Source organism: Catharus ustulatus, chromosome 7 (genome assembly GCF_009819885.2).
Source record: "Catharus ustulatus isolate bCatUst1 chromosome 7, bCatUst1.pri.v2, whole genome shotgun sequence".
Classification (NCBI taxonomy): domain Eukaryota; kingdom Metazoa; phylum Chordata; class Aves; order Passeriformes; family Turdidae; genus Catharus; species Catharus ustulatus.
The window spans coordinates 23,457,342-23,480,093 of record NC_046227.1 but is presented as its reverse complement, the minus strand read 5'-3'; the positions used below and the strand labels follow the sequence as shown (position 1 = coordinate 23,480,093).

The 22,752-nt window shown below is 60.9% G+C and overlaps 2 protein-coding genes across 8 annotated transcripts in view; one reads left to right on the top strand and one right to left on the bottom strand.

Annotated features, from left to right (window-relative positions):
- TNS1 (tensin 1) overlaps window positions 1–13,848 on the bottom strand; it is a 68,632-nt gene extending 54,784 nt beyond the window's left edge. For 5 of the 7 annotated variants that reach the window (XM_033064319.1, XM_033064322.1, XM_033064324.1 and 2 more), the window contains exons 1-3: window positions 10,843–10,857; window positions 7,161–7,275; window positions 5,950–5,987 (exon numbers count right to left, since the gene is read on the bottom strand). In XM_033064319.1, the coding sequence (XP_032920210.1) occupies window positions 5,950–5,987; window positions 7,161–7,275; window positions 10,843–10,848 (159 nt within the window). In that variant the 5' untranslated portion in view covers window positions 10,849–10,857. Of the gene's footprint in view, window positions 1–5,949; window positions 5,988–7,160; window positions 7,276–10,842; window positions 10,858–12,532; window positions 12,548–13,554 lie in introns of those variants that run through there. The other 2 variants (XM_033064320.2, XM_033064326.1) reach the window with 2 other exon arrangements.
- Window positions 13,849–15,726: 1,878 nt separating this feature from the next.
- RUFY4 (RUN and FYVE domain containing 4) lies at window positions 15,727–22,694 on the top strand. The gene is given in 11 exon segments (XM_042779452.1): window positions 15,727–15,778; window positions 16,398–16,552; window positions 18,334–18,386; window positions 18,728–18,867; window positions 19,032–19,233; window positions 19,388–19,531; window positions 20,137–21,145; window positions 21,222–21,328; window positions 21,945–22,091; window positions 22,201–22,339; window positions 22,371–22,694. Coding segments are annotated over 11 exon segments (2,292 nt in total). The 3' UTR covers window positions 22,515–22,694.
- Window positions 22,695–22,752: the final 58 nt, after the last annotated feature.

Sequence of the window (22,752 nt, the reverse complement as noted above, 5' to 3'; positions counted from 1 at the left end):
CAAGAGGGGAAGCCCACCAGCAGCAGCCCAGAGAGTGGCAAGCTGGCCAGGGAGGCAGTGAGCCAGGCACCCGGCCCAGTGCTGTTGACATTTTCTCACCCAACGCCTCCCCGTTCCTGTTTGCATTTCCGTCCTGAAGCCGTGGGCTCAGCCAAAAGGCTGGAACTGGCTCTGCTGGAGCGGTGCAGGACCCCGACACCCCTCCTACCTCACCACCCCTTCAAAAGTCACCAGGGAGGGATCTGTGGGAAGGGGTTCTCCCACTGTCCACCTCCAGGTCCCCCTAAGGGACACCACCCCTGTGAGTACACTCCAGTTCAAGGAGGTCTTTTCCAGTCCCTCCCTGCCTCAGTTTCCACAGCAACCCAACAGTGCCATATGATGGGAGCACCAAAAGGCACTGTGGACCCTTCCTGTTGCCAAGGACAAAGCGCCAGATCCAAACACCTCTGGAGGGCATCTCCTCACACTACTCCCAAGCAAGAACCAGCCAGCCCTTCTGCCCTCGCCAGCACCCAACAGCACAGGGTCAGATCCCAACATCCACCACTCTAGGGACAAAACCCCATGGCCAGGATCCATTGACACCCCTAAACAAGTCCCACCATCACCACAGCCCACAAAAACCAGGCATCCCAGAAAGATGAGAGTGCTGCAACAAGGATGGACGGGAAATGAACATCCTGCACCAGCAGAGCACAGCATGGACCCCAGCCCAGCTCCAGCACAGACCCCTGCACAGGCCCCAGAGCCCAAACCCTTCAGAAGGAGGCCACAGGATGGCTCCCAGGCTCTGGGAAATATCAGCAGAGGAAGAGCGGGGGCCAGATGGGAAAGTATCAGCAACTGAAAGGGATGGAAATGAGTGGGTGAACGAAGAGCACTGATAGCATGTCCCTGTCCTGGTCCCAGGGGCAGTGACAGGAACCATCCCCTGGGGACATGACGTGTCCCTTTCACAGGACACAGCCCGAGAAGCCCTGACAACATCCTTGAACTACAGCTGCCAAAGTATCTCTCAGAGCCATAGGGTCAAAGTGCCAGTGGAGCAAGTCCAGCAGTCTGCAAAGTGGCTCCAGTGACTCCCAGCCCACCACACAAACCCCCCCTGCCATGAAACAGCTCCTCTGTGACCCAAAACAAACACCCTTGAGCATCATTACCCCAGATGTCAGTGGAAGAAAGGAGACCTGGGGACCAGGCATTCAGGTGTGATTTATCTCCAGAGACTAAAGCACACGGGAGACAAGTCCCAGTGCAGCGTCTGTAAAGCCCTCTTGAGCCAGAACTTTCAGCTGTTTTGGGATCACTGCCATCTCTCGGAGGGTCCTGGGAGTCCCCAGGAACCCAGCACCCTTCCCAGGGCAGGTCTCAGGAGGAGTGGCTGTGAGAGATGCAAAGTGGTCTGGGAAGGGAGAAAATCAGTGGGAAATGAGGAAGTCTGGACCCTGCTTCCCACCATGACAGGGCTCTGGGAAGAGGGATGCAGCCCTGTGAGCTACTAAGGAGGGGGGCTGGTGGTCCCTGCTGCCTCATCTGACACCTCCCAGGCCAGTCCTGGCCAGTGGTCACCAGTGCAATGAGCATGGGCAGTCTCAGCATCCCCTCCTTCCTGCCCATCCTCTCTGTGCAGCACCCCGAGGGTGCAGAGAAGGGCCCCAAGTCCTCCAAGCAGCCGAGCCGGCCCCCCACTGGAGCTGAGAGGCCGAATATTTGGGCAGTGACGTAAAGAAGGGGAAAAAGGAAAGAGGCAAGGAAAAAAAACCAAAACCCCCTCTAGGACCTGCTGCACAAATACGACCTGGCACAGCACCGGGGCCCCATCTTCCACCCCAGCTGGGACCATGCCAGGGTCAAGGACATACTCCCGCACTATTTCCCACCCCCGCCCCGCCCACTCTGTTGTGGAAGACATGGGGTGTTGCTAATTACCTGTGCCAAAGCACGGGGCGGTGGCTTTGAACGGGGGCACTGGGGACAAGGACCTGACGGGCAGCTCCCGTGTGACCCGTACGTCATCCCCTGACAGCATGGGGAGGAAGCAGAGTGGCTGGGGCAGGGAGCAAGGACCAGACAGCCACAAGTTCCACAGCAAGGGCCAAACGCAGCTGGGACATGGATGTCCCCTCCCTGCAGCCCCTGTTCCTGGCACAGCCACCAGGAACCTGCAATCCACAGCCTGGCCATACCCCCCAGCTCTGCCTGGGCCCCTGGCCATGGCACAACTGGAGGGTGCTGATCACCCGGAGTCAAACCTTCCCGGAAGTGTTGAACCACTCCTTGCCTCAGTTTCCCTTCTTAGTTCTGACCTGCTTTACAAGCAGGGGGTATCCCCACACCAGCTGAGGGCTGGCACATCCCCTCACCACCAGCACCACCACCACACCGTGCCACGGGTCCTACAGCTTTCCAAGGGCCCATCAATGCCACAGGCACTGGGAGCGATTGCTCTGGCCGGGACATGCCTCGCTGCCCAGCCCTGGCCCTGCTCCAGCCTGGTTTAATGATGGACAAACCTGCCCCCGGAGTCCCATCGCAGGGGGCACTTGAAAAACAACCCAGGCCTGGCATGAGGCCAGTGGGATGGATGGCAGTGAACTGGGAGCGCATGCATGTGACCACCCGCCTGTGTGAGAGCGTGCTCGCGCACACAGATGGACGCTCCTGCACACACATGCACTTCCCTGCAGCTCATGCACTCTGTGACCACACACGGTCACACACACACACACATGCACTCTGTGACCACACACGGTCACACACACACACACATGCTCACATACACAGGCACACATGCACGTGGCCCAGCAGCCTGGCATGGCTCCAGTGGACAATTTCAGCTCCCCAGAAAGAGACACTGGGGAGACAACCCCTAGACCCCTTGGCCCCATGCTATGTGATGTGCCTCAGTTTCCCCTCTTGGCACAGCCCAGCACCCCCACTCCCCCAGCACTGGTGGGCCCCTGTGTGGCAGGGGCGAGCAGGGCAGGCTGGAGCCTTGCCAGGCCCAGGGGCTGGCACAAGCGCCATTTCCCAGAACCAAGCACCAGCAATCGCCAGCTGATTCGGCAGCCAAACACCACAGCGTTCCCTGTCCCCCAGCCAAACCATCCATCATGGGGCCAGCTCCCACTATGGGAAGCAGCATAGTCTCCCATCTTTTCTCAGCTTCTGCAACCAGCATCATGGCAAAATCCAGCCACAGTCAGGGTGAAGGCATCCCGGAGGACGGGGACACTCCTAGGATATCCCTTGATTTGGGACACGCCTGCGTGGCGGCACTGCTCGGAGCATCCTCGGTCATCACCACGAGATCCTGGCTGTGCCAATACCAGCACATGCCACCCATGACACAGGCTCACCCACGCCTGAACACAGACACAGAAGTGTTGCACCCCACACTGTGTTCCCTGCCTCCTGCTGTCCCCAGGCAGGGCTCAGTGACTCAGTTTCCCTAATTTTCAAGGGAGGATACACCCCCGCAGCCCTGGGCAGGCGGTTTTGGTGCAGGGAAGGAGGGAGGGGGCAGGCTGTGTGTGTCACATACATACCAGTGTCCATCCATCCAACCGTCCTTCTCGGAAAGAGGGAGGGAGGTTTGCTAAGCAAGGAAAAATCCCTGAGCAGAGGCACAGGGAGCAAGAAGGGCCTTACATGGGCATGGGAACAGTGTTCTGCTTCCCAGCTGATGAGTGTGCAGCTGCCCTGGCCCCTCCACAGCCACCCACGGGCACTGGGCATCCCACCAGCATCATCACCAGCACAGGGCAGAGGGTTTCACCACTGTTCCCCCACTGCCTTTCAGGGAGGATGGAAACTTGAGGTATGCAGGTCACTGCCAGGGCACAGGTCCTGCCCTCCCTGCTACAGCTCTGCCTGCTCAGTGCCTTCTCATAGAGGGAGCACTCACTAGCAACCCAAAAGCTCCCGGGTGTCCCCACATGCACTCCAATGCCCCGCTCCCCTTATCCCCATCACACCTATAGTACCCTCTGGCACCCCACACTGAGTACCAGCAGTACAACTCTTTACATCCCACCCACACCCCCATCTGCTCCCCCTCCCCTATACCCGGTCCATTTGAGATTTTAAGTGGGGGTTTTCCCCCAGCTGGGCCACAATGCAGCTGGCTGGGAGCTGGCCATGCTAAGGAGCAGAACAAAGAGGTGGAGCAAATCCAGGGAGGTAAATATGGGGACCAAAGAGCAGACACTGCCAATAGCATGGTGGGGCAGACTGCAGGGCCAGGAGACACCGGAGACAGGGGACACCAGGACCCTGGCAGTATATCCAGGGCAGGAAGAGGAAGCACTGCAGGGTGCACTTTGGGTGTGAGTCCATCTTCCCTCTCCAAAGTATCCTGGAGGTGCAGGGGTTAAACATGAGGGACTTCAGGTATACAAGAGGCCATTTTTGCTCCATGCCAAGCCCCCTCCCCACATGCACCCTCCCCAGAGACCCTACAGCAACAAGCCGGCGTGTGAGTCAGCTGGCCATTTGCCCGACCGGAGGAGCCCCTCCCTGGGCGCTGGCCCAAAGGAGCTCTGCGGAAGGCCCCTGGCCCTGGCCCCATGCATGCTCCCCCAGCAGCAAACCCCTCGGCTAGCTGGCCTCACCGAGGGGGCTCCAGCTTCCAGCGAGCGTGGGAAGGGTGATGGAGGCTAATGAAATGCAGCCGGCCGCGAGAGCGAGCCATGGGCTGCCCCTGCGCACAGTCTGTCCAGATGCTGGGAGCCTGGTATGAACCCGCTCCTGGTGTACAACCCCCTATCAGACATCAGAGAATCCCCACCGGGCTCACACCCAGACACACACATTTCCTGACACTCCCTCCTGCCTGGAAACCACTGGCAGATGCTCCCTGCCACCGCCTGCCGTACTACAGGCATCCCCTCACGCCCCTTCCAGCTCTCCCCACAGTACTCGGCAAGGCCACCCTCTCTGGCCTCAGCCTGGCATCTTTGGCACAGGCTGCCCTGGGTGACACAGGGCCCTGGCATGGCCAGAGTTGACACAGGGTCGTGGGGCTGGCACAGCTCCACGAAGCCTCCCAGCCACCCTCACTCAGCCTGCTCGAGCCCCAGGGTACCCCACGGCCCCCCTTCCCCCAAGAGCCCAGCCAGGGCTCGATGCCAGGGCTGCTGCCAGCGTCTGCCCTGTACTGCCACCCCTACCATGGCACCCTGCAAAGCCAAACGTGTGCCCAGCACCTGGCACAGCACCCCTCTCTCCCTCCCTGCCCAGCTGGGCACAGGCAATGGGCACGGGAATAGGCATGTCCCAGCCTACGCTGCCTGCCTGGGGCATGCCAGCCTCTTCCTGCCCAGGATGCCAGCCCCAGAGATAGCTGGCATACACGCCTCCCCAGGGATTGAGAACATGAAGCCTCCCCTGCCCCGGCAGCACAGTGATGGGCACCATGCCCACCTCCAGCTCCTCGGAGAACCTGGGTTGCTGTAGGGTCCCCCTCTGCCGGCGCAGGAGCTGGACAGACAGACACCACTGGGCATTCTCAGTTCCACTGTCTCCTGCCAGCAAGATCCGCCCCCGGATGGGCATCGGCAGAGGTGCTCAGCCTGTGTGCATGCAGCTGGCAGCGTCTGGCTGTGGTGCACGGCACCCACATGCAGCAGCACTCACCCTGGCAAAGGGCACCCCGCTCCAGGCACTGGGGCACAGATACCTGTTGGTCTGCTCTGAGAAGGGCTGCACCCCAAAACCCAGCCTCTTACACAGACAGGCACATGCTGTCAGTGACCAGGCAGCAGGATGGATGGCACTGTCAGCCTCACCCAGAGGTAATACCAGTGCCACCATCCCCAGCCCAGAGCCACCAGCCCATTTGGGTGCCCATCCAGTGGGGTCAGCTGGCATGGACCATGGCATCCTCCCTCTGAGTCCCCAGCACCCCCAGGCAGGGTTGGGGACACCTCAGGGCACTGGCCTTACCTTGGCTTGGCACTTAGTGTGGCAGGAGAGCTTGCATCCTGTGGGAGAGAGAGGGGAGAGAGGGTTATTGGAGGCAGGTGAGGGAGCAGTGCCAGGGGGCAGTCTGAAGGCACCCCACATGCAGGGCAGGAAGGGAGGGCACCCAAAACTGCAGGACACAGAGCACCTTGGCCCTGGGCACTGGCTGCCAGGACGTGCACATGCGTGCAGGGCTGCCCACACCTCACACCGGTGCACACACATTCCGGGTGGCACCAGCACAGCACAGCAGCAGGCACACAAAATGTGGCTCTGGGGCACACACAGTGCCAAGGTGCCACTGAGTGTGCAAGCCCCAGCGCCCAGGGTGAAGAGCATGAGGGTAGACCATGCACAAACAGGTCTCATGGGGCCTCTCATGGACACCAGCATAGCTGAGAGCATCACAGGGTGCTGCCATTGCCTGTTCTCCCCCATTGCCTGTGCTCCCTCCCTCATTCCCGTGCACTGCTGTTGCACACTTTCACCCACGCTGTCATGGAGGGCACACACTCATGGGCAGTGCAAACGTGTTTGACACTGCTGGGGGCACACATTTATACAGGGTACCACTACCCTGCCTGGGCAGCCCTGCAAAGACACATGTCCCGTCCCCAGGGGACACAAGGGTCCCCATGCAGCATGGCCCAGGCCACAGCCGCACCCCAGTCCCTGTTCCCCTTGGGCCTGTTTCCTGCAGCACAGGAAGCCTCATTGTTCCAGTTTCCTCTGTCCGCCCCTCGCACGGGGCTCAGCGACACCACACACGTGCGAGGGCTCGCAGCCCCGCCTGTGACCCGTTGGGTGCCACAGGCAGCGAGCACGGCTCAGGGGGTGACACCCACGTGTGCACTGACCCACACCCATGTGCACATACATGATGGCTGCTGCACGCTCACTGCACATGCATGAAGCTGACACAGAGCCACGTACATGTGTAACACCTCAGTGTCTCCATGGGCCACCCTTACCTCCCAGCCACCTTCCCACACACAAAAGCACCACACATACTCTCTCACAGTTCAGGCTCTCCCTCTAACACACAGGCACACCTGGGTGTGCACAGATTGGCACAGGTTCCCACATTCAGATCCTCGTGCATGCAGGCATACATACACACACACCCCCGATGTCCTGACCTCCCTGGCACCTCCCTGTCCCCATGCACACGCGTGCCCACGGCCCCAGCTCACCTCTGCAGGTGCTGCCCTGGCGCGTGATGGCCTGCCGGCAGATCCCACATGCCTTCACCTTCTTGAAGCTCGTCATCTTGAAAGTGTGTGCTGGAGGGGCCTCCAGGTCCTGGGGCTGGGGGAAACATGGGATTTCATCAGCAGGAACAAGGTGGCACCAAGACCCAGACACTCAACTCTGACCTGCCTGTTTCCCCTGGGCAGCGGTTCATCCTCCACCCATGCCCCCCACACCCCTTCACCTGTGGCTGTGTGCTCTGCAGCTGTGGTACAGGGCTAGTGGATACGGGCCAGGGAATGGGGGGGCATGGGATTTGGGATTGGGGGTACGGGGGCGGGAGGGGGTACTGCCTCCACCCCTTTAAATAGTCTCTGCTGCCCCCTGGCGGTGCATCCCTGTATGTAATGTGTGTGCACATGCATGCACATACGTGTGTGCTCACAAACATTTGTGTGTGTGCACGCAGAAGTGTGTATGCACATACCGTGTGTGTGCACGCACAGACTGTGTGCACAGATGTGTATGTGCACACATGTGTGTGTCCGTGCTGTTTGTCTGCAGTGTGTGTGTGTACACGTGCACAGGTGTGCACAGTGAGCACATACATGTGTGTGAAGATATGTGTGTGCATGCACAGATGGATGCATGTTCATGTCTCCCTGCATGTCGGCACGTCTCCATGTGTGCCTGTGAATATGTGCCCGTGTACAAGCGTCTCTGAGCATGTGTGTGTGGCATAAACAGGGAGTGAAGATGCTTGAATGCACATTTGTGTGTGCAAACTCATGTGCATGTGAGCACACGTGAATGTGCATAGATACGTGTAGATAATACACGCGTGTACTTGCATGTGTGTGTGTGAGTACACAGATATGTGCACAAAAACCTATGTGCACACCTGGGTACATGTGAGTGCTGCCAGAAGGGTGCCCGTGCTGGGGGTGTCTCACTGCCATGCTGTGTTTTGGGGTACGTGCCAGGCAGTGTGTGCTGAGGTGCCTCTTGGAGTGGTGTAAAGGGGGCACAGAGCCTCCCTGAGCATGAGTAGCTGTGTCCACACTGTCTGGCACAACCCCCAGCAAGGGGAAGCTGATGCCACGAGTGCGACTGAGTGCAGGATGGATCCAACCTGGGCAAGCACGCGTGTGTTCACACGTGGGGGTTGAGGACAGGGAGGGGTCTTGGCACAGCTGCAGGCAGCAAGTGCTCCTCCCAAACCCCCAGTCGACTGTTTTTTGGTGGGGGCAACCCTTGGCAGCACACCAGCCCTGCCCACCCACCCGCTGCCAGATGAAGACGTGAGCCCCTGTAAATCCGCCTTTTCATGCCAAGACTAATGAGATTAAGCAGAGGCCCGGCGGCCCCCCCTGCCTTGGCGCCCCACTCTCCTCCAGCCCACTGCACCAGAGCCAAAAAGGATGGCGCCAAAGTGTCAGGGGGCCGGGTACCTCCCCACAAAATTCTCTGCCTCAGTTTCCCCAGTGCAGACACAGACGGGAGATGGGCAATGGACGTGCACTCCACACCCATGTGTTTGCGAACACCCCCGGGGCTGTGAGGGTGCTGCGCGTGCAACATGCAGTGCATGTGCCATGGCACTGCCTGTGCATGCACACCTGCAGGCGTGCATGTCCCCACCAGCCACAGCAGCAGCACGGGCACATTGTTCCCATATGCAGATCCATGTGCGACCATGCACACACTCACACAGGTTTGTTCATGCGTGTGCAAGCCCCCCTTCCCTGGGCACCTGCTCCCACAGGGTCACTCACAGGTGGTCCCTCGGCAGCCCCCAGAGCTGGTGCCACCCTACCGAGTGGGTGTGTGTTCACACACGTGTGCGCTCAGGCGTGGCGTCACCCACCCAGCTGCCGTGGGAAAAGCTCCCCCAGGACAGGGGCTCCCACGCCGCAGTTGCTGGGTGACAGCGAGACCTAATGATGCCATGAGCTCCTTTGCATATGCAAAGCAGCATCATTGCTGCAGGGTGCCCCGGGAAGAGACCTTGCCCCCCGCTCCCAGGGACTCACTGGGATGCCGACACATCTCCCATGCATGTACCCCCCACTCTGCCCTGGCCTCCATGGCTTCATTAACAGCAATTATCCTCACTAGTGAAAGAGCCGGGTCTTTGATTCCCACCCCCCCAGAGTCCCTTCTGCTCGTCTATTGCCAACATCATCACTGTGCCAGAGGGGGACCAACCCAGCACCCAGCTTTATGCTCCCCCACCCCCCTGCTGCTGGAGGGGCACTCTACCCACCCACTGCTACTCTGCCAGACGAGGAACTAGCCCATCCCACAAAACAATCCAGTCCCAGCTCCATACTGGCAGCATCCCAGTTAGCCTCCCTACCCCCAAGGCTGCAAACTGTTGGGGGGATGCAGGGGCATGGGCTGGAGGGCTTCGTGGGCATGTCACCTGGATACCCACACATGGGTACCCACCTCCAGGGACCAGCACCCACACGGTGCAGGAGCAGGGATGCAAGGGCATCCCTAGCCATGGGCCCCCCAACATGCAGACCAAAGGAGGTTGGAAGGGGACCCAGGTGTCCTGGGCTGGAAGAGGCAACAGACAGAGATGCCAAATTAATCAAGAGCTGGGAGACCTGGGTTCATTGCCCAGCACTGCAGAGAGTGCTGTGGTGGGAGGAGGGGTGGGGGGAACCTCTGACACCCAGTTACCCTGAGGCTGCAAAACCAGGGTGCACGGAGGGCACTAGGACACCTGGGTGCAGTCTTGTAGGCTCAGGTCCACCCAGAGTTTTACAACCCGCTGGGCCCCGGGACCCAGCTTGGTGACTGGGGAGGATGCAGAGTCCCAAACCCCCACAACTAACTGAATCCCCCCAGACTCCGAGTTTCCCTTCAGTGGAGTAGCAGAGCCTGTTCCCCAGGAAATGGTAAAGCAGGCTGGGCGTCGAGGGGGATCAGCCTCCTACCCTCCCCAACCCCACAATCCTTCCACAGATCCTCCTACAGCCCAGCGTCCCTGTCCCGCATCCCAGCCCGGTCCCCTCTTCGTGTAACCCCCAGCCTGCTGCCCACCGCCGCTTCTCTCTCGGGCTGGGTCCCGCGCCGCTCCCCACAGTCCCCGGGCGCCTCCCGGCCCCGCTCCCAGTCCGGTCCCCCGAGCCCCACCCCGATGTCCGGCCGTCCCTGGCGGTCTCCGCTCTGTCCCAGCTCCCCCACAGCCGCTCCTGGTACCGGTCCAGCCCCGCCAGTTCCCCCTGCTCCCAGTCAGCCCGTCCCGGCGCAAACGCCCCCGCTCCGTCCGCTCCCCTCGCACCCAGTCCCATCCACCGCCCGCTCCCGGACCGGCCCCGCTCCGCGCCCCCGGCGCCGGGACCCCGCGGCGCTGCCGTCCTGCTCCCCCCTGTGCGAGCCGTACCCAGAGCAGGCAGGAGAGGCACAGCCCGGTCATGCTGCTCGCGGCGCGGCCCCGGCCGGCCGAGCCCCCGGCCCCTCGCTCCGCCCGCCCGCCCCACCCCGGCCCCTCGCCGCCCCTCCGGCCGGGGGAAGAAGGGGAGCGGCAAACCCCCCCCGATCCCGCAGCGCCCCAATCGAGTTGGTCCGGAGGCGTCTGGGACACCCCCCCAACGCCAGCAGAGGGGCTGCGGGACTGTGGGGGCCCGGAGTGGGGCTGTGCGTGTCCCAGGCCCCCTCTTCCCCACTCACACACATTTGGGATCCATTTCCTCCGCTGACCGGGGGACACCCGCCACCCACGTCACCCTCATCCCTCCTCCGGCCTCCAGCGGGTCCTGCGGCGGGATGCACCCCCCCCATCCCCAGCCGAGTCCCCTGGGTGGTCCCGGGATGGGAGACGGGGAGGGATCAGCGGACATCCATGCGCGGAGCTGGGGGGCCTCAGCGAGGGGAGACAACCTCCAGGCGGGACGGAGAGACGCTTGGCAGCCTGCGGCCCTGACGGGGATGGATTTGGCAGGGGGGTGCTCCAGCCCCTCCTGGGGGGCTTGGCCGTGCGGCACACGGTTCCCCCTCTTCCGCCAGTGCTGACTCCGGCTCTAGCCTGGAAACTTGTGCTCAGCTGGCCGTGACCATGAGGGTGTGAGTCAGGGTGCGGGACGTGCCAGGGGGAAGGACACACCGACAGGACGAGCCGTGGCTGGCATGGAAACCTGGGCATGGAGAGGACGTGGGCACTGTAATGCTCCCTTCTCCATGCCTCAGTTTCCCATCTATACTCTGCATAAAACCGCCAGCCCAGAAAGGAAGGCGGGGGTGGACTGCCCTTCCCAGAGACTGGGGTTGCATCTGACTCCTCCCAAAGTGCAGCCTCCCATCCGCAAAATATCCCTGTCCCACTGCCTTCCAGCCCACCACTGTGCTGTGCCATCCCCAGTGGTACCGCTGTGGGGATGTGCCAGCTGGGACGGGGAACAAGGGGACAACACTTCCCACCTCTCCATGCCAACCACATCCAGTGGCAGAGGGAGGCCGGGGAGACTGATCCTGCTCACAGTACCAAACAAGCAAAGAGCCACCCCTCCCCATCATTACAGCCCTCATTAATCAACCTCGTTTCTGCCCACAAATGAAAGCCTCAGTGGAGAGAAGTGTCCACACCCCCCGCATAAATCACCTCCTCGCATTCACTGTCGTGACAATCCCAGGCTCCTCAGAAGGGCAGGGACAAGGGTCATGCGACAGAGACAGGGTGGCCGTAGGGACACAGCCCATCACCATCATTTAAGGCTCGTTTTCTCAGCAGGTGGACCCATACGGGGTCACTTAGCACCCGGACACCCCCCCACACGGGTTCTACTGGTATAGGCATGTACTCCCAGTGCAGGGGCAGCCTTGGCGGGAGGACTCCTTTGTATCCTGGGGTCACCACATCCCCAAGGCCCCTACACCTACTTCCAGCAGAGCTGCCCCCACACTGCTATTGGGTGCACAGGGCACATGCACACATCACACATGTCCCCCTGTGTACATGCCAGGACACACTCATGTACACCACACACACAGCCAGTGTCACACATAGTGGGTGGGTCCCACGTGTGAAACACCCCTCTGTAACAGCTCACACCAACATAAAGCCCTGCTGCTACTGCCCCCAGCACACACACATGTGTTAGGGGACACACACCCAATGGCAGAGGTCTCCTTAGAGACCTCCTGTGCATCCACACCCATGTGAGCTGCAGTTCACTTTCACCTCAGCCCCATCTGCATGCCCATGAATACACATGGCACAAGTACACATGTGTTACAGCCCCCCATGAGTCCATGTTCTCACACCCACATCACAAACACACAGACAAAGTGGCGGACATGCGACTGCACAACCACCAACCCACATCTTACCAGTGCCTCCTACCCACGCACCCACAGCCCTTACCACCCCCAAGTACTCCCATCAGTTCACGATCCTGTGTCCCTGGCGCAGTCTGGAGTCCCCAAGCAGTTAGAGGCCTTTCCTTCCTCCAGGCTGTGTCCCTGTCCTGGCATACACTGGAGTGTCACCAGTCTGCAGTGACTCCCTCAGGTGCTGCCTGGCAGTGGCTTTGGCACCTGCTTTTCTGGCATGGTGCAGCTGAAGTGTCCCATGCCATCCTGCCAGACATGGCGCAGCTTCCCAAAGACTGAGGAACGAAGTAAGGGTGGCGCAGTGGAAGTCCAGCACCCTCCAAGAGCTTTCCCCATCCCTGCCTCAGTTTCCACAGCCTGGGTGGCAGAGCAGACTAAGTCCCCACACCAGGCGCTGCATGGGTACGGGGATCCCCTGTGGGGTAATCCTTTGGCACACGGATCCCACGCATGCCAGGTGCTGATGGGCATAGAGGTGCCCTACACAGAGTGACCCCACAGGGGTCTCTCATGTTGGGCACAGGGAGCCCACTTTGACTGAGTACTTTACGGGCATGGTGCTTCCCAGTGCCAGGTGTTTACAGGTACAGGGATCCTCCACACTGACCGCTTTATGGGCACAGGGACTTGCCGTGGGGGGTGTTTTATGGGCACTGGAGTCCTCTCATGCAGGGCACAGTGTTCCCATTGTGGGTTCGATAAGGACACAGGGACACCCCTGCCTCTACGGTCTCTCTATAAGGACACAGGGATCCCAGAATGAATCCCTTAAAATGAAAGGCTGTACAGCAGATCCTCTCCAGTCAGGCACTGCAGGGCTCGCCGGGTGTGGGGAGAGAGGGTCACAGTGAGACGCTGTGGGGGGCGCAAAAGGAGGGACAAAGGACATGCCCTGCACCTTGGCATGCATATGCAGGGTTTAACCCCCAGCTGCCCGGAGCAGGCAGGGCCAGCGGCAGCCCAGACCCCCACTGCCCGCACTCCGGAGCCCCCCCAGCTCCGTGTCCCCCGCAGCCCCTAACCCTAACGCCGTGTCTGGCGATGCCCGCTTACCTCCCGGCGGCGGCGGGCGCGGAGGGGCAGGAGGCAGGACACCAAGGACTTCCCCCAGCCAACCAAGGTGGCAAAGCACCAGCTCAGCCGGGTCATGGTGCCCCTGCCCGGGGCTCACCGGGCGGGGGGAGGGTGCAGGGGCCGAACCCTGCCCAGGGCACGCTCGGACGAGCGGCCGAACCCAGCCGTGTCCCCCGGCGCCGGCCGCAACAAGCTCCGGTGCCCGGGCAGTGCCCCCGAAGTGCCCGGTCCTGGGCACGGGGCCGTGCGACAATGATGTGCTGGGGGGCTGCGGTCCCACCGGGCCCTGTCCCCCCCGCCGGTCCCCCAGCGTCGCCTGCGCGCTGGCAGCCAGGCAGGGAGCACCGTGCCCGCCCCTGTCCTGCAGTGCTTGGGTGGGAGCCAGCTCCGACACGCTCCCCCTCCTCCCCCTCCTCCTTCTCCTTCTCCTCCTCCTCCTCCTCCTTCTTCTCCTCCTCCCGCACACGGGGCTCGGGGTTTGGCCCCTCCGGCGCTCACCCTCTTGCCCGCCGGGCACGGCATCCCCTGGGGTGGGTGCCAGAATTTAACAGGGTCCCCCGCTCCAGCGCCGTTAGTTTTGGGGGTGCAGGAGGTCGCACACCCTGGGTTCGATAGCAGCTCAATCTGCCACCCTTGCCCCAACCCTGCCTCAGTTTCCTTACAGTACCTCCTCCCCACCCCTAGTCCTAAATGGCAATGCCAACACATGGGCGGGGGGGGCTTCCCTCCACCTCTGCCACTCCTCCTTGTATCCCACCAAGCCTCTCCTCAGGAGCCTGAGAACACAGTCAGGGACTCCCCACACAGCCCCTTTGCAGCAGGGTCCCTTCCCCAAAGCCTGCCTGACTGATGCACCGTGCTGTGGGCACAGAATTGCCATGAGGAACCTCTCACTGCAGGACAGCTCAAAACGGTCCCCAGGCACCTCCACCTTGCCATGGGGCTTGCACAGAGTAACAGGGTGCAGCCCCCTGGGCACCACACATCTCCCATGGAGGTAGTGCCAAGAGAAGCAGGCCTCAGCACTTCTGGATGTGCCATGATGCTGTGCTGATGCCGGGCAAGGACCCATCCCCACGGGGCAGCTGCTGGTGCCAGGCGTGGGCAGCAGCCATGCCAGGCATGGGCACTAATTGCATTTGCCTTAGGAAGCTTCCTAACAAGCAGCAGCATCAGGGTGGGGTGCAGGAAGTTTGGGTGGTCCCCCACACTTCACAGCTGTCCCCCACAGCTGTGCCTGGCACCCCGGGGGTGGCAGAGGGCTGGCGGGCAGAGGGGGCCAGCGAGCCTCAGGGAGGTGACATCACTGCTGGCTCCGTGGTCTCCCACCCCCATTTAATTAGCAGATGGCCCCCGGCTCCCCCCCCAGCCCGGCGGGCAGCGCCAGGCCTGTGCGGGGCCATTAGCTTTATTGGCTGTGCTGAACCAGGGCCAGGTCTCGTTAATTGAATTGCACCCACGCCAAGGATGGGTGAGAGTCTTCTCTGCCCCCCCAGCCTCCAGCACCCCCGCCCTGGCCCTTGGCAGGGGCAGGGAGAGGGGACCCTGCTGCCAGGCTGCCGCAGTGGCACGTCCCCCCTGCAGGTGTTGGGGCCTTGCCCTCGCAGTGCCTGGCACGGGGCACATGGCTGGGTGCAGCAAAGGGCACACACGGTGCCCTCTCAGCCTTGCACCCACACCAGCCACATGTGAACAGCTTGCACCCACAGGTGCAGCCGCGTAGCTGTGCTCACACAGCCTGCACACATGTGCAGTCACACACACACACACACACACACGACCCCAGCACAGTGGGCTGATGCTGCACCGCCTCCCAACACCCTGCCCACAGCCCTATCCCATATGGCGTGCTGTGCCCTATACCCACTCACTGCTGCGTGGCAGGGGGCAGTGGGGTGCTGAGGAGGCTGGGGTCACCCCGAGCACTGCCACTAGCTCCCCTATGCTCCCCAGCTGCACCTACAGGCCAACACCCACCCGGGAGCCAGGAGGGTGCTGGGAGGCCCAGGCTCCCACTCAGCATCACTTCCTACTTTCACTTTGGCGCCGAGCGAGGCCTGGCCGGGGGGTCACGGCTGCCCCCCAAGACTTGCAGGTGGTACAGGTAAGGGCAGCGTGTGCTACAGGGAAGGGCATGGCAGAGGATAGGACATGGGCATCACTGTGATCATCCACAAAGAGGGTGGTGGGGAGCAGGATGGTGGTGGGTCCCCCTGCCTGGACTGGTGGGATGGGCTGGCATCTCCTCTGGCATCTCCCCCACAGGGATTTTTCAGTCCCCAGTCCAGAAGGAGCCCACAGGACAGGGCTCACACAGCACAGGGGTCCAGGCACAGTGAATGAGGCTCACTGCTGGGTTGGGGGCTCCCTAACAAGCAGGAGCCTTTTCCAGAATGCTCTACAAAGAGCTTACATACTGACTTCGGGTACAGCCCCCATGGGGAAGCCCAGATGATAGGGGAGGGTTGTGGTCCTTGCTAGAGGGGGCTGCAGCTCCTGCGGGGGTCTCTGTGCCCAGGGGCTGTTGTGCATGGGGGTGGCCTCTTTTCCAGGGTCTGCTGCTGCCTGCTTCTAGTAGAGTATGGCTCCTGGACCCCCTCCACAAAAACTGCAGGCAGGTTCTTCAAAACATTGCAAATTTCCATTCATATTGGAGTGCATCAGGGTCCCCCCATGCCTGACACTCTCCTTCCTCTGCCCCTGCAAAAGCTGCATAGGGGGACCAGCCTTGCTGACCCTTCCCTAGAATTGGCATCCCTCAAAACAGGGAGCTGGGTGCTAGGGGCTAAGCTGCAGTGCCTGATGTGATGTGGGCTGGGCAGGCTGTGGCTTCTGCAGCCCCACCGACCTCCCACACTTCCTCCTGCCCAAGGTACAAAAGGAGAAGCAGGCAGGCACAGTGTGGGCACAAGGACAGGCCAGCGCACCCGCAGCACTCAGCAGCCACCTCGGGGCACTCCGCAGCTCCTGGACACAGGTAAGGGGCTTCTCTTCCCAGGGGAAACTGAGGTACAAGTAGGGTGGGCAGATGTGAAGATAGCTCATTCCAGGTCTCTCAAGGGCACTGGAATGGGAACACAGGCAGTCCAAGACCTGCCATGGTAGAGGACACAGGGCACTCACACGCTTGGGCACGTTTGGGCACACCAGTGCACCCACTCCTGTGAGCACACATGCACACCCCTCCCACACACACACGTGTGTTGCCCCACACCAGCCACAGGACAAGTCACAGATCTGCCGCCTCCATGGGCTATTTCCCTCACCCTGTCCCCAAGCTGCCGCCCACCCCAAAATCACTCTGTTGCACTGTGCCCTGTGGTCCTGCACCTCATGCCCAAACCCCATGCCAGATGTGCAGGCAACATGCTGTGCCAGAGGGCTCTGCCTAGGGAGCTGAGCTTAGGGGGCTGCATGTCAGTGGTGATGTGTCCCCTTGTTCAACCACCCAGGAGCCCCCGCATTGTTCGTGATGTGAGTGAGGGAAGCGAGAGCAGAAGCAAAAGCAGCACTTCCCCTGTGCCAAACCCACATCCTGAATCCCAGCTAACAGGGACAGGGATAAGGACAAGGAGTCACCATGGACATGGTGGGCTCAGCCCCACGAACTCCCCAGGGAATGGGAGCAGAGGCTGAGGACATACAGGGGCAGGGCACATGGAAGACTAAGGGTACAAGACAGGACACCTTTGTCCACCCCATCTGCTCTGGCCTCTGTAGTGGGGGAACATGGGCAGGGTAAGGGGTGCCTTAACCTACCCCCTCTCACCTTAACAGCAGGCAGCTCTGGGGTAGAGCTCAGGGGACAGACCCTCTCTCTGGGACAGAGAGTTTGGGGGTGCCAGGGGAGTGCCAGCCTAGAACCTCTCATCACTGCCTCTGCCTCTGCAGATCCCTGTGAATAGCCATGGCAGGGGAAGGGGAGCTCAACCGTGTCATCAAGGACCTGCAGAGTAAGTGTGCCAACCAGTCCCGTGCCAGCATGTTCCCTGCTTGGCACATCTCACCCTGGCCATGACAGATCATGCCAGATCTGTTCTTGCACCCAAGCCATGGGCAGTGGGGGGTGCCACTGCCAGGGGTGCTCCAGAGAATCCCTGTGCCAACCCTGCCACTGCTGCCTGCTCCCATCCTCACTGCCAGCCCCTGGAAACGGGCAATGCCCAGGAGGTGGCTTTGCTCCTTGCTCCCCCTGCTCCCTTCCTTCATCCCAGGGCAAGTTCCTCTTTCTCTCTGAAGAAAAGGAGGCTCGCTGGGGGATCTTATCACTCTCTACAACTATCTGAAATGAGATTGCAGCCAGGAGGGAGTCAGTGTCTTCTCCCCAGTAACAAGGGTTAGAACAAGAGGAAATGGCCTCAAGTTGTGCCAGGAGAGGTTTAGATTGGATAATGGGAAAAATTTTTTCATGGAAATGTTTACCAAGCATTGGAACAGACTACCCAGGGAAGTAGTGGAGTCACCACCCATGGAGGTATTTAAAACACATGTAGATGTGGCGTTTGGGTACATGGTTTAATGGTGGATTTGGAAGTGCTGGGTTAATGACTCAACTCAATCTTGGAGGTCTTTTCCAACTTAGATTCTATGATTCTATGATTTTATCCACCATCAGAAATCCCTGAGGCCAGGAGTTGTGAGGCAGTGGGGAAAGGGGTAGGATGAGAGAGGGTGCCATGCCAGCCCAGCCCTGCCATCCTGCAGAGACCATTGCCAAGCTGAAATGCAACTACCAGGAGAAGAACCTGCCTGTGACAGACGGGAGCCGGGAGCTGCACAGCCTCTGTGCCCAGCTAGAGTTCCTCCTCCAGGTACTGCTGCTCCTCCATCTCTGCTCCTCCCTGCCTCGCTTCCCCTTAGGCACAGCTGAGAGCAGAAGGGACCCTATGTTAACCATTCAGGGGATGGAATAACCCCACCCAGCATTGTCTGGCCCTGGGCATCCCCAGCCACCTGGACCAGGCTCTCCCTTGTCCACATGTGTAATTACATGTGCTGCAAAAGGGAAATTGAGGTATGGAGCCAGTGAAGAGAGGAACACCCAGACCAACCCTGCTGGGGGAGCTGGCTGGATTCCAGCCCCCTAGGGGACAGGTTGGGGGGAACAGGGGACACCCCCAAAAAAGAAAGTCCAAGCTTGTACCTCTGCCAGTTTGACCTCAAGGAGAAGAGGAGCTTCTTTGGGCAGCGCAAGGACTATTGGGACTTCTTGTGCCAGGGCTTAGCACGGTGCCGGCAGGAGCATGAAGGCATTCACTTCGTCACCTCCCTGGACAAGGTGGGCATGGACCGATGGGATACCCAGGGACTTGTGCACACACATGGGCTTTTGCTTGCTTGTGGGTCCACACGCACCTGTGCACAGGCACACACTTGCTTGGGCACCAAGCGTTCACCCAGTGGTGCTACAAACAGTTTTGTCCCCTCTGGGATCCCCACTGCACCCCAGCCCTAACCCTGGGGATCCTCTTTCCCTCCTGCATGGGTGGGGAGGGAGGTGGGGGGGGGCAGACTGGAATGACAGGGATGGAATACCCCCTCTCCCCCGCAGCTGAAGACCCCTGTGGGCAGGGGCCGAGCCTTTCTGCGGTACTGCCTGGTGCACCAGCAGCTGGCAGAATCCCTGCAGCTCTGCCTCCTCGACCCTGAGAGCCTCTGGTGAGAGCAGGGGCACAGTGAGGGGATGCTCATGGTGGTGGGGGACATGGCTGGGGTGGGCAGTGCCCTGCAGCACCCAGTCAGCAGAGGTGTTGCAGGCATGTGTACCTGTTAAGGGTATAGAGGGATCCATGAGCCTGTTATGTGTTTGCAGCGAGTGGTACTACGCCCGTAGCCCCTTCCTGAGCCCCAAACAGCGAGCAGAGATCCTGGGTAGCCTCTATGAGCTGGACTGTGTCACCTTCCACCTGACCCTGCACAGGGATGACCTGGACACTGCCTGGCCCATGTTCTCTGAGTGAGCTTGGGGACACTGGGGGCACCAGGGGCATTGGCAGCACTGGGGGTGTCAAGAGCATCAGAGTCACCTGGGGCTTAGCATCGCAGAGAAGCATGTGTGCATTGCCCCACTGCCCTAGACCCCACATAGCACTCCAGATGTGCCAGCTCTCCATATGTGGCCCCAGGAGGGCACAGTCACCGGCACCAGCATGCACACCCTGCCTGTGCCTGCAAACATGCCACATGCATGTGTACACACACACAGACCCATCTTCTGCCAAGTATATCCCTGCTGCAACACTGTGACACTGTGACATCTGACACACAGGGACACATGTATGTGCTCGCACACCCTCACCCTGGGCAGATTTGTGGGGGGCACTCATGGATGCAGCTATTCCAGCACACTCACATCTCCTCTGCTGCTCACACGCTCATGTGCACAGACTGCCACAAGCACACGTGTTTGGGTTGATTGGTGCCACACATTCTGTGGGTCCTCAGGCTGGTGGCACCAACATTCCTGATCCTCTTCCCTGCTGCCCCCTAGATTCCTAAAGGCTGGCTGTGCTGTTCACCTTAGGGGTGACCTTGTAGTCCTGAGCCCTTTGTCCTCTCTAGGCCACTGGTACGGCCCAGCCCGGTGATCAGGAGCAGCCCAGCAAAGACAGCCCTGCAGACAGTCAGTATCGGCACTGCAGCGCATGGATGGTCCGACGGCATCTGCCATCCCACTGTGGCACTCCGTGGGACACCAGCCCGTCTGTGCCCACCCACTTTGGCTGCCCTGCAGGCAGGGAATGTGGAAATTGAAGATATAAAGAGAGATGTAGAGGATGGGGAGGTGAAGAAGGACATGGAAGAGGAGGATGAAGAGGGGGTGGAGAAGGATGACAGTGAGGATACAAAGGAGGTGAAGGTGGACGTGGAGAAGGACATGGAGGAGGATTTGGAAGAGAAGGATGAAGAGTTGGAGGAGGATGAGAAGGAGATGAAAGATGTGGATGTACAGGAACTGGAGGACAAGGCATCCCAGCCTGATGGTGCTGGAGAGCCAGGTACAAGGTGCATGCTGGGGTCCCTGTCACTGGTGCCCAGGCAGCCGGCTGGGACAGAGGAATCCCTGCAGGCACTGGTGTCGCAGCTGAGGGCTGAGCTGGCTCAGCGTGAGGTGGCAGCACAGGCCCTGGCAGTGCGGCTGGCACAGGCGGAGCTGCGGCACCAGCGGCAGGAGGAGGACAGTGCCCAGCTGTGGGCACGCGAGGCTGAGGCACTGCGGGAAACCAACACCTTCCTGGAGCAGGCACTGGAGGCAGCGGGGGACCCGGGGGCACTGGCACGGGCACAGGAGGAGGCACGGCGCTGGCAAGAGGTGGCAGAGGAGCGGGGTACCCAGCTGGCCAGGGTGCAGGCAGAGGCGGCGGCGCTGACCTCGCGCCTGCAGGAATGCCAGGAAGCGCTGGTGGCGGCGGGACAGACGGACATGCTGAAGGATGCTGGTGCCTCAGACGAGCTGGCTGCCGTGGAGAAGGTGCTGCAGCAGGCACTGGAGCTGGCCCGTGGTCCCCAGGAGCCCCCACCATCCCCCCAGGCAGAAGGGGAACCCAGCACGATCACCAGCATGGCCATGGTATGGGGAAGTCCAAGGGGATCCCGTGGTGGGGTGAGGTTTTGGGGTCTAGGATTGAGCCCACACTCTCCCCCAGCGCTTGGCCAGCCTGGCCGCCACAGCACAGGAGGAGACCTGGCAGAGCCGGCAGCAGCTCCAGGCCCAGCGACAGGAGATGGCACAGCTGCAGGAGGAGCTCAGCAGGTTGGGCAGGGACCCCTACTCCCACCACCCAACATCTCCTATCTCCACCACGAGGTTTCCCCTGGGGCCCCCAAGAATGTCCTTCTTGGACACAACCGAACAGCAGCCGGGGATTGGCAGGGGTGGGGAGGAAAGGATTTGTGGGGAGAGGACCGGAGGGAGGGGTCCATTTGGGACTGATAGGTAGGTGGAGAAGCAGGTGGGCAGAGAGTTGGAGTGGTTTGGAGTTAGTAGAGAGAGGGAGGGAAGAAGGGATCAATTTAGGATGAACAGATGGAGATGGGATAGTGGATGGAGAGACACAGGGCTGAATTTGGGGTGAGTAGATGGGTGGGTGGGCAGAAGGCCAGGGGTACGGATGTGGAGAAGGGTGGATGAACAGTGAGGAGATGGATGGGTGGCAGATAGCAAAGCGGTTGTGGGGATGGGGAGAGAGCTTCAGGACGGATGAGCATCAGCAGAGAAAAAAGGGAGGGAGGAAAAGAGGGAGGAAAGGAGGGAGGGAGGAAGAGAGGGAGGGAAGAACCAGCGGCGGGAGGTTTATCCGCATGCATGGAGGGATGGAGAGACACCAACTGAGAGACAGGGGGACCATGTGGCCGCTGCCCCGCGCCAGGGCCCGTCAGGACGGTGAGCGCTGGGCGTGGGCGCTGCAGCGGGCGCAGCGGGAAGCCCTGGAGCGGGAGGCCACGCGCGGCGCCGAGCAGGCACGGCAGCAGGAGCTCATCCGCGACATGAAGGAGCGGCTGCTGGAGCTGCTGCGGTGAGAGCCACGGCGACTCCGCCCAAGGGCAAGGGGACCCAAACCCCTTTGCCCAGAGGAGGGCACCAGAGCCCCGGCAAACGCAGGGCTGACCTCTCCCCTCCCGCAGGGAGAAGGATGCCCTGTGGCAGAAGACAGAGGGCATTAACACCCCGATGCCCAGTCCCGTGCCCCGCGACCCAGGATTGTGTGCCCGCTGCCACAAGGATTTCCGCCTGCTCTCCCGACGGTACAACTGCAGGTGGGCTGTAGGGGGAATGCGGGGTGGCACTGGCACAGTGCAGGGATGGCTCAGCTCTCACCTCCTGCTCTCTCAGCAGCTTGTGCCAGGGCAAGGTGTGCCACGCGTGCTCCGTGGACGTGGGCAAGCACGGCCGCTGCTGCCGGATTTGCTACCAGCAAAGGCAACTGCAGGCTACATGAGAGGGGACACAGCCCTGGCACAGTGTCTGGCACACCTCCTGCTCTGGTTGCCTCCTCTTGGACTTAACCATGTACCCAGGTGTCTGGGCCCTGCATGCAGGTCCTGCTGCCCAACATTTTGGGTTTGATGTGTCTTTCTTGCGGCTGGTCCACAAAGAGGAAAAATACTAATTTCTGCTACCCCTGTGGCTCCCGTGTCATCTATCAGTCACTGCCAGATTGACACTCGGGTTGGGTG